The 11,349-nt window shown below is 35.7% G+C and overlaps 1 protein-coding gene across 1 annotated transcript; it reads left to right on the top strand.

Annotated features, from left to right (window-relative positions):
* The first annotated feature begins 9,377 nt into the window (after window positions 1-9,377).
* mixl1 (Mix paired-like homeobox) lies at window positions 9,378-11,305 on the top strand. The gene is made up of 3 exons (XM_058756919.1): window positions 9,378-9,749; window positions 9,847-10,055; window positions 10,531-11,305. Exons 1-3 carry the CDS (start codon window positions 9,650-9,652, stop codon window positions 11,200-11,202), a joined length of 981 nt encoding a protein of 326 aa, XP_058612902.1. The 5' UTR covers window positions 9,378-9,649; the 3' UTR covers window positions 11,203-11,305.
* Window positions 11,306-11,349: the final 44 nt, after the last annotated feature.

Below are 11,349 nucleotides of genomic sequence, written 5' to 3'. Positions count from 1 at the left end.
CTTGTTTTCCTGGAATTCACAAGCTAGAGTACAGGTGAGCAGCCTCTGCATAAGGTCATAGTGGTCTTAATTTGAAAAGTTAAACTTGGGTCCAGTAGCTGGTGTGACATTTATGCGCACTCTGATAGCAAGGTTATCTCTTGCAGCTTCTCTGCACTTTTTTTTTTTTTTAAACTTGTCTTTTATTAAACACTTTCAAAAACAGTTTTTTCGGTTACCGTCATCCACTAGTGAATGGAAAAATGTTTGAAGTTATTCCTATAGTAACCGAAGTCTGTCGGCTTTTTCTTTTGGTCATGTGCAAGTTACATCATGGCTTCCTGCATGTTAACTTCATTTTGATGACCTCTTTAAATACTAATTCCATGTTTTAAAAAAGCTACTTGGTATGAAATTGTGCTAAAATCACAGTGACTAAGAGCTCAATGTGCTGCAACCAAAGAAAATGCTTGTAAATAGAAAAACACCAGGAAATTAAGAACCTCAATTTGACAACACATGCAAAACCAAATACAGAAGTGCACTGCAAATAGCACAGACTACAAGTGACCAGTGTTGGGCTAGTTACGCAAGATGTAATATTACTCATTACTAGTTACTCCTTTTAAAAGTAATAGTTACTTAACTTTCTTGCAACAGTAATTAGTTACTTTTTCATGCACCACAGAAGTTGTAACTATCTTCCACAATTAATCTAGAATGTTACATCTTTCTGCCTCATCCTTTGACCAAAATCCACACTGGATCAGTCAGAAGTTACTACAAACAGTCAATAGTGATTGGTGACATTCAAGTAGAAGTGTTATATTGTCATGTGTAGCTTGAAGCTAATTGGAATTTTTCCATTACCCATATGATTTTCATTATGTATTTTATCAAATCACAAGTTTGTAAGAAACAGTTTAATTTTCCAAAAAGATTTTTAATTATAGTAAAATGAACCACATGCTGAAGCGGGATGTGGGTGGGATGTAAAGCCACAACTTAGTGTTCAGATCTTTTTTTCTTGACAAAATCAATGTAATGCAGTATTTCTATCTGCTGAATGTAAGCTTTTCCATGTTCCAAGCTTGCCTGCTGCACTGGGGACATCACATACATGTGCGAGTTGTGAAAATTATAAAAATAAATATAGGAATTATTTGTTTGTTGGATTTTAAATCAGCGGGGGTTGAGGCATCAAAAGTAATTAAGTAACAGCTGTTTTATGGATGGTAACTATAATATTACTGAAATCTTATTAATTAGTTACACTACTAATTACTGCAAAAAGTAATCTTACAGTAAGTAACTAGTTACTGCCCAACCCTGTTTTTTTTTTTTTTAACATTCCAATCATGATTCCACCTTTTTGGTATTAGCCTAAATCTGACAATGAACATCATGTAAGCTGGCTAACTTTTGCAACTGCCAGAGGTGTAAAATACTTAAGTAATTTTACTTGATTACTTTAAGTATTATTTTGGGGGATTTGTACTTCAAGTACAATTTAAACTGACTACTTGTACTTTTACTTGATTACATTTCTGAAGGAAAAAACAGTACTTTTTACTCAGTTTTATTACATCTTGAAAAGTACATTACATTTTTATTTTCTTATGCACATTAAATATGGTAAACGGAAGCTCAAACATGCGTGCCTGATGTGAGAACCATCGTTTCATGCATCAAGCACACATATTTGACATTCATTTATGACTTTCATCAGGTAAATGTCTGGCTTCAAAAGTTCACCATCAAATCCGAGGAAGCATATTGAGGTAGCAAAGTTGCATTTTCCCAAAAAATGTTTATTTGTTCTGTTTTGATAGAGCCATTAGCTGTGTAATATATTAGCTGAATGCACAAGATTGAGTGCAAATAAAATCAGTGATGAGAATTTAAATACCATTAATATTTTTGTGGAAGTATTTTCTTAATTAAAAATCTCAGTGTTTAAATAAGCATTGTTTGTTAAATTAATTGTAATCCATGTTTAGTGATGTTCTCAACAGGTAGTGGATAAGTTGTATTTATATGACACATTGAGTAGGAATCAGGACTGTCAATGTTTTTTTTTTTTTTTTTAAATCTTAACAATTACATGATTTGCTCATTAATTAATCTATTAGTAACAAATAATTATTTATCAGTATTTGCTGAGAAAAAAAAAAACTCTAAAAGCCCCAAAATAAATAATTAAAAGATTAATTATCCTGTCAGACAGTGACGTTGAATAGACAACACACAAAAAAGTGGCCTTTTAAAATGTTAATGTTTTAATTCTATTACTCTCCTCATTAATTCAACATATTCTAGTATACTGTGTGGAATATGTTCCTAGCCTCTGCATCACATCTTGCTCTTCAAAGGGATAGTTCACCCAAAAATTATAATTCTCTCATCATTTACTGACCCTCATGTCATCCCAGATGTTTATGACTTTCTTAAGATGAACACAAGCAAAGATTTTTAGTCCAGATAATGCAGAACAGAACCACTTCAGAACCCACACAAAGTGAACACGACGGTCAAGCTTAAAATATTAGTAGGCCTATTTGTATTACATATGCCTATCATTTCACTTAAGAAGACACTGATTCATTAACAGGGGTTGCATATATACTGTCATATTAAGTTTGTGTAGTTTTTGAAGTGTCATTTTTGGATGTCCCATACACATTATTTTTTTTCCCTAAAACTCTGTGTTCATCTGATAAATGAAAGTCATATGGGATGGCATGAGGGTGGAAAGGATATTTCCAGTGTTCCACTGTGCTGCATTTTAATTGTTGTTGCACTAGATATACGTGTTTGACCTGTACCATTGCATTTTGTTTCGTTTTCTCCCTTTAACCAAACTTCTGAATGTCTGTCAGAAAAGAAAGTGAAATGGTAAAAAAAAACAGGTCAAAATAAACTGCAGGTTTATGGTATGAATAATATTTTAATTTATTTTGACCCTATTTGCAGTTTCTGTATTTGGTTGCCTTGTATTTAAAGCACATGTTGCTGAACTTACGATGTTTTCTTAATCTGCCTGTTTATTTGCCTGAATTTTCTCCAAACAGAATTTTGTACATGTTTGTAGGCTCCAGTAAAAATACAGAAATTCAGAAGCTGAAAATGTTTATCAGAGAAAAGGTGTAGGTCATTGTCTATAAAATTGTACTTTGATTTGTTTTTGAATATCAAAACAAATTAACATGTCATGTCAGTGTAAATATCAATTGCAATTAGTAACTGTTTGGTCCTCTTGATGCTCTTGCACTGCTGGCACAGCTCTGATGTTTCATGTAATTCTTACTGGAAGAGGCAACCCACCCCCCACAAAAAAAAAAAAACAGTCCTGCTCTTAAAATAGTTAAAAATATGAGGGGAAAAGCTCATAAATGTGTATTTATGGACTGTTAGTGGTTGGTATTGCATCATATGGAATAGTGGCACTGTCAATCAAAGGGTGGCTTGGAAAAGTAGCAGTTATTTGTGAAAGGAGTGATAAAAAGCACTTAAAACACAAAAAGTGGGAAACCATCAAACTATGTACTGAATTTAAAAAAGAAAAAATTAAAGCAATGAATACTTTTATTCAGCAAGGATGTTGAATTGATCAAAAGTGATAGTGACGTTCAAATCGATACTTTTTTCAGGATTCTTTGATGAATGGAAAGTTCAACAGTTTTGATGAAAATGTTAAGCACCACAAATGTTTTCGACATTGATAATACAAAATGTTTCTCAGCATATTACAATGATTTTTGAAGGCTCATGTGATGCTGAAGACTGGTGTAATGATGCTGAAAGTTCATTTTAACATATATCCAAATACAAAACATCCATCCATTCTCCAAAATGCTTGGGCTCTGTATGGCCACAGGCAAATTGAAATTATTTTAAATTGCAAGAATATTTCACAATATTACATTTTACTGTATTGTTTGATTAAATTCAGCCTTGGTCAGCATGAGACTTCTATCAAACACTAACAGTGTTAGAAAAAGCTGTCACTGTGGCGGTACCTTTTCAAAAGGTACTACAACCTGAATTCCGGAAATGTTGGGATGTTTTTTAAATTTTAATAAAATGAAAACTAAAAGACTTTCAAGTCACATGAGCCAATATTTGATTCACAATAGAACATAGAGAACATAAAGGTTTAAACAGAGAAATTTTACACTTTTATCCTCTAAATGAGCTCATTTCAAATTTGATGCCTACAGGTCTCAAAAAAGTTGGCAACAAAGGGCTGAAAAAGCAAGACATTTTGAAAAGATTCAGCTGGGAGAACATCTAGCAACCAATTAAGTTAATTGACATCAGGTCTGTATCAAGAATTGGCTATAAAAGGGATGTCTTAAGACCGGGACACACCAAGCCGACTTCAAAGAACTAGCGGCGACGAAAGCCGACGGTGTTGTCGCCTCACGTTGGACCAAAAAGCTGCGCTCGAACACACCGCACAGACTACACAGCCGACGGCAAACTAACACGTGCGTCCTACGCATGCGTGAGAGGAATTAACTGTCCATATCAGCAGCTATCAATAGTATATATTGGTCATTCAAAAGGAGAAACCGAAACGAATATATACGAGATAAACGCAGATGCGAAACGTAAACAAATCAGCGCTTGCTTACCATTTTGAATATCAGTAACGTTGATCATTTTAAGCAGCTCATGTTGTTATGAAAACATTCGCGTATTAGAATGATTGGGAAAGATCACGTAACATTTAAACAGCCTTATGTCTGTACTGCCTTCATTTACGTGCTCGTTTTCATTACTTTCACTGTAATTCTCGGGCACTGACTCGTTTGCTAAACTGAACATCCAATCAGAGTTCTCCCTCTCGCTGACGGCCCCCGGGCAAACTGCCGCCGACGTGAGCCCGACGAGAGCCGACAAGTGGACCACACCAAACAAAGTAGCCGGACTGTCGACTTGGTGTGTCCCAGCCTTTATAGAGGCAGAGTCTGTCAGAAATAAAGATGGGCAGAGGCTCTCCAATCTGTGAAAGATTCCTTAAAAGATTGTGGAATACTTTAAAAACAACATTCCTCAACGTCAAATTGCAAAGGCTTTGCAAATCTCTACAACCTACAGTGCATAACATCATCAAAAGATTCAGAGAAACTGGAGAAGTCTCTGTGCCGAAGACCTCTGTTGGATGCCCGTGGTCTTCGGGCCCTCAGACAACACTGCATCACTCATCGGCATGATTCTTATTGTTATTGACATTACTAAATGGGCCCAGGAATACTTCCAGAAACCACTGTCGGTAAACATAATCCGCCGTGCCATCTGCAGATGCCAACTAAAGCTCTATCATTCAAAAAGGAAGCCATATGTGAACATGGTCCAGAAGCGCCGTCGTGTCCTGTGGGCCAAGGCTCATTTAAAATGGACTGTTTTAAAGTGGAAAAGTTTTCTATGGTCAGACGAGTCCAAGTTTGACATTCATGTTGGAAATCACAGACGCCATGTCCTCCGGGCTAAAGAGGAGGGAGATCTTCCAGCGTGTTATCAGCATTCAGTTCAAAAGCTAGCATCTCTGATGGTATGGGGTTGCATAAGTGCATACGGTATGGGCAGCTTGCATGTTTTGGAAGGCACTATGAATGCTGAAAGGTATATAAAGGTTTTAGAGCAAAACATGCTCTCCTCCAGACGATGTGTATTTCTGCAGGACTATGCAAAACCACATACTGCAGCTATTACAACAGCATGGCTTTGTAGTAGAAGAGTCCAGGTGCTGAATTGGCCTGCCTGCAGTCCAGATCTTTCACCTATAGAGAACATTCGGCGCATCTTTAAACGAAAAATATGTCGTTTAGAGAATGGGAACCTAAGAATGGGACCAAATTCCAACACCAAAACTCCAGAAACTCATAACCTCGATGCCCAGACGTCTTCAAACTGTTTTGAAAAGAAGAGGAAATGCTACACCATGGTAAACATGCCCCCGTCCCAACTATTTTGAGACCTGTAGCAGGCATCAAATTTGAAATGAGCTCATTTTGTGCATAAATTGTAAAATTTCTCAGTTTAAACATTTGTTATGTTATCTATGTTCTATTGTGAATAAAATATTGGCTCATGTGATTTGAAAGTCTTTTAGTTTTCATTTTATTCAAATTTAAAAAACGTCCCAACATTTCCGGAATTCAGGTTGTAAAATATACCATTGAGTTACTAATATGTACACGTTAGTTACTAATATGCAGCCTTCAGGGGTAAATAAAGTACAAATGTTTACATTTTTCAAAGGTACTGCACTAGTGACAGCTTTTATACCTTTTTTTTCTGAGAATGAAAATATTAAATAAACCTTACCCACACTTTGGAGCAGTAGCATTTAATTTGAATTTTTTAAATTGAAATTATTATTTTTTTATTCCATCTCAACTTGCCAGCAGCAACCATGCATTTTCACTGTATGGAAGCAAACTATAATAAGTTTGAGCAAAATTATTTGGAGGAGTTAAGACATGTAAACATGAGTTTTGCTGCTGTGTTTTACCTCACTTTTTTTTTTCATGCAACATTTCTTTATATTAACATACAGCTTTTCCTATTTTTTTTGTGGGTTTTCCTGTTATGCTTCATGCAAAAGGGAATAACTTAATACGGTTAAACTGGAATTTTGGAGAGGCTTTAAAATGATAATTTCAAAGGTGAAGCACCTTATGTGTGTTGGGGGTGGAGAGCTTCACACTTCTGCACTTATCTTTGGTGAAGTGTGGTCTGGGTGCCAGACTTATGACAGTGACACTTCTACTTCCTCTTCCACATAATGTACCTTTTATTTTTGGGTGCTGTATATATCTTGGTGTATTGTATAATATGATCTTGCTGACCATTTCAAACCAGTCTTGAAACATGCCCTGATTTGAGAAAAATGCAGAAAAGACCAAGATCAAAAGAAGTGATTGATATTTGGTGTGAATGTTCTTTTGGCCAATATCAAATATCAAACACTCAACAATTGCAATTCTCTCACAAAATGATAAATGTTTGTGGATCAGCTCATATTTCTTGATTTCTTGTTAAGTTTTAAACGCAGTAACAATGCAGACTGGAAGCGAAAAGCTTGTCTGTAGGGGGAATAAAAGCTTAGGAAGCAGAGTGAAAACAAAAGGAAGCAATTAGTCAGAGCTGAATAAAACACCCTCCCTTTCAGACACACCTCCGATAACATCTGCTGTAATCACTGCATGCTTAAGCATTCACATTGATGAAGTATTTTCTTCTTTTTGGGAAAGCCACCGGTTATAAACCAATACACTGAATATTGATGAAGATATATTTTAAGTGACATACTTGATCCCAAACCGTCTTGCTGTCAGTAGTCAGTGACCAACATATGATTTTATCATGCTGGGATATTCATATTGTAAATATGTTCCTGACAAAAATGTTACGCTCCATTTTAGTGTAAACAAGTGCTGCACATTTTTCTACAGTGGGAGGGTTTGGACATACTGCAAATACAGGCATCACAGGGCAACAAATCCTCAGATTGTATCCTTCATGGGACTTGAGTCATATTATGGTGCTTTTTTTCTTTCTTTTCGCCATTTTATGCTGACTGCACATTCATTTTATATTGTTGTGCAGTGGTTATGGTATATTAATATAAATGCAATGCAACATTCCACAATCCACTTTTGCATATTGAATTATTCACAATAGTAACCAAAGATTGCAGAGGTTTGATGAAATCCTCCAAAACGAAGTTGGATTTTACTGGCCAAGAATGGCTGCACTTGCATGAAATTCATCTCAAGTATTGTTCAAAGATTAAAATATGACATAAGAACATTATCTCATGAAAGAAAAAAAAAATAAAAGTTTGTTTGTGGGTTTGCGTTAGTGTTACAGTAATTTGAATATAAAACAAAAATAAGAAGGTTCATTAACAAAAAAGTGTTGTTTTTAAGGACATAATTTATTAAACAGAAAACTAAACTTTTAAATGTTTTTTTTTTTCTTACCATTCTTCCAGCTTTTTATGTTTGTATATTTAGATATTTTTACATTTTCAAAAAAGTAAGAGAAAAGAAAAAAACTCTAGACAAATGTCTAGACAAATGATGTCAACAACTTTGTAACATTAGGAGCAAAATGTCCCTCGCTAATCCCTCTGTCTATGGTATTTTGGAGGTGAGAACGCTTTGTCTATCATAGATGGCAGCCGATGTGTTAACGGCTGATCATTAGCTGATACGGTTGGTTCCATCAAAAGACACAGCCTTATGTTTGATGTTTCCAGATGGTGATATTTGTGAATAGGTGAGTTAATCATTGTGGTCTTGGATCTGATCAAAGTTAAAAATGTTCATAGTGGAGGCCTTTAAAATGAGACAAAAGAGGATTAAAGGAGTGCATGCATTAGCATTACTGCAAAAGTGCTGCAAAATGTGTTTTCTTCAGTTTAGTTCATAGTCATTTCAGCCACACACAAGTGTTCGGTGGAGCAAAATGTCATTTCACAAGGTCTAAAGTGCAAATTGCAGGTGGGACAAACACCACAGACAGACTTTTTGGACTCTGAATGTACAGGCTGTGTCAAGAAAAGTCTTTACATGAACATTACAGGTTTTTCTGCCACTGGGCCAAATTTATCTATGACATTTGCTTGTTCCATTCTATTCAAAACAATCAATAAATGCTAAAAAAAATTTAAATTTTTTTTTTTTTTTTTTTTTAAATACCTCAATAATTTGTTTATTTGACTATGGAGACTTTTATGTCCCAGGGGTTGCTCTTTACTAAAATACATTTGAACTTTTTTTCCCTCATATAGCACTCACTTTAAAACTATTATATTTAAATTGCAAACTTTTTTACCATACCCTTGGAATTATTTTTATCTTAAAACATGAATTTAAATATAAAAATGTTACTTTTTTAAAATCTCTGCTAATATATATATATATATACATATTATATTTAAATATTTTGTTAAAGCGATACTGATTTTTATAATTTTATGATTTTTTTACACAAATTACATCAGTGGCATAATTTCCTTAACAATCATACTTAGTTGGAAATGGATTTCAATCATAAAACTTTTAGGCTACTACATTTTTAAAATGATTCTGATATTTATAATTCTATAATTCTGCTAATAGTATGTCAAAATTTATTTTGTAAAAATTATACTGATTTTTCCACTACAACCATATTTTTTGGAAATGTTCATGATGTTTCATCTCTATATAAAATATGAATTAAATTATAAAAATGCACTATATATATTTATATATATATAGTATGTAGTATATATATATATTAACCATTTTACATCAGTGACAATTTCCACTACAATCATCTGATGCATTCCTACATATTGTGCTCAAGCTAGCTGTCTGCAGGAAGTGCAAGGCTGCAAATTGAGGAGCTGATCATGAAAACATCTCAATCCAACAATACACGTACATGTTTTTTCAAGCCATGTGTATTCGGGTGGATATCCCATTAAACTCACACACGAACCTTTTACAGATGCAAATGTGCCACGAATGTCAAAACTTCACACCTGCGTCATGCCGCCTATCAGTTCACTTTGATCACCTTTGAAGGAAGGCTGGCCCACTGGATATATAATGCCATTCGAAGGTAAGTCAAGTCATTCCAAGCCGAACACCAGTAGGACTAGGTCACAATGGCAGTCGTGCATGGAAACCTTGGGAATGGACACTTAAAACAATTCCAGCTGTTTCCTACCGCGGATTTGGAAAGGAGGACTAACATGCACACAACAGGTGGGTGTTTACGCAGGAATCTTTCTTGAAATGCATTTGAGAGTAACTAGTAATCAATATGTCTAACTTCAATCATTTTTACTCATTGTCTCATCAGATTACGCAACTCAAGACAGGATGAGGTTCCTCAATGGAGTCCCCAGAGCGGACAGCGCGAGCTTGTTTACGCACCGCAGAAAACGCACCAACTTCACGCAGCAGCAGATTGACGTCCTGGAGAAAGTGTACTTGGACACCAAATACCCTGATATTTACTTAAGAGAAAAACTTGAGGCACTGACCGGCTTGCCAGAGTCGAGAATTCAGGTGAGATTTCTGTCAGAAAAAGACCTGCTTAATATTAACGATGACTCCCTGGCTAGTTGCCAATGTTTTCCCCTTAAGTTTTTCTCAGAGCAAGTTTATTTCTGTATAGACCAAAAAAAAAAAAAAAACATCAAAAGCATTTTTCAAGGAGAAAAATATTTTGAGAAAAAAACGTTTTGAAATATGAAATACTATCTAAAGTAGTATTATATATAATATAATATTATAACAGTACAGAAGCATGTAAGACTTTTTTTTGGAATTATAAAATTATACTGTATAACTACTCCCCCCAGCTTGACATATATGAAAAATGCTCATCTTGAAAACACAGTTCAACCTTTCAGTTTTAGTAAAAGTGACAGCTAGCTCCGTCTTCCCTACTTGCTGGCATTGTCTGAATGTATGCCAGTGTGGTTTTATTGTGTTTATTAATGGCATCAGCTTTCTAAACCAATGCCAATTTTTTATTCAGGTCTGGTTCCAGAACCGAAGAGCCAAGTCACGACGCCAGGTGGGAATTCCTGTTCCAAATAAGACCAGTGGAAATGTTCCGACCACCAACAGTGTCTTTATGAACCAGTTTACGACCCATCAGAACCACACTAGCCTGGAGACACAAAGACCGCCAAAGTTTGCCACGAGTGACAACTTCAGTCAACAGCTGATCAACTCCTCAGATGAGAAGGTCTGCTCCATGAAAGGTGACATGTACAACCCAACTACGACTCCGTGCATGTTCAGCAGAACCGAGGAGAACCAGATCAAGACAGATCACCTGAGTGTCGTGGTGCCGCGCAATTATGCACAGCAGTATCCAAAGGGACACGGACAGTTTATGAGCACAAGCCATGCTCAGTCTACAATGAAGCAGTTTTTGGTGGAGTATGACAACTTCCCTCCGAACAAGACCATCGGGCCAGAGATGAAGGTTGTTATTCCACCTCTCCCATCACAGAATAACTTCATGATGTCTTCATCATCCCCCAAACATGTCACCTGTTCTGTCCAAAACATGCCAGTAAAGGGCCAGCCGGGAAGTTTTGGAACTTTCTCTCCCATTAGAGCAAGCGAAGCCGTCGAGTTCTCAGATTCCGACTCGGATTGGGAAAGAGAAGCCATGTCTGGTTTTAACGGGTTTATTTAGTGTTTCAGTTTATCACTCACAGACTTTATCTGAAGCTTTGAAGAACATTTTAAGGTTTGAAAATCAGATATTTATTGTATATTTCAGATATTATTGTATATTATGTTATGTGTGATAATGACACAATATGGGTGTAAAGGAAGTCAT

The sequence above is a fragment of the Onychostoma macrolepis genome, chromosome 20 (genome assembly GCF_012432095.1).
Source record: "Onychostoma macrolepis isolate SWU-2019 chromosome 20, ASM1243209v1, whole genome shotgun sequence".
Classification (NCBI taxonomy): Eukaryota; Metazoa; Chordata; class Actinopteri; order Cypriniformes; family Cyprinidae; genus Onychostoma; species Onychostoma macrolepis.
This window is presented reverse-complemented; position numbering and strand designations above follow the sequence as displayed.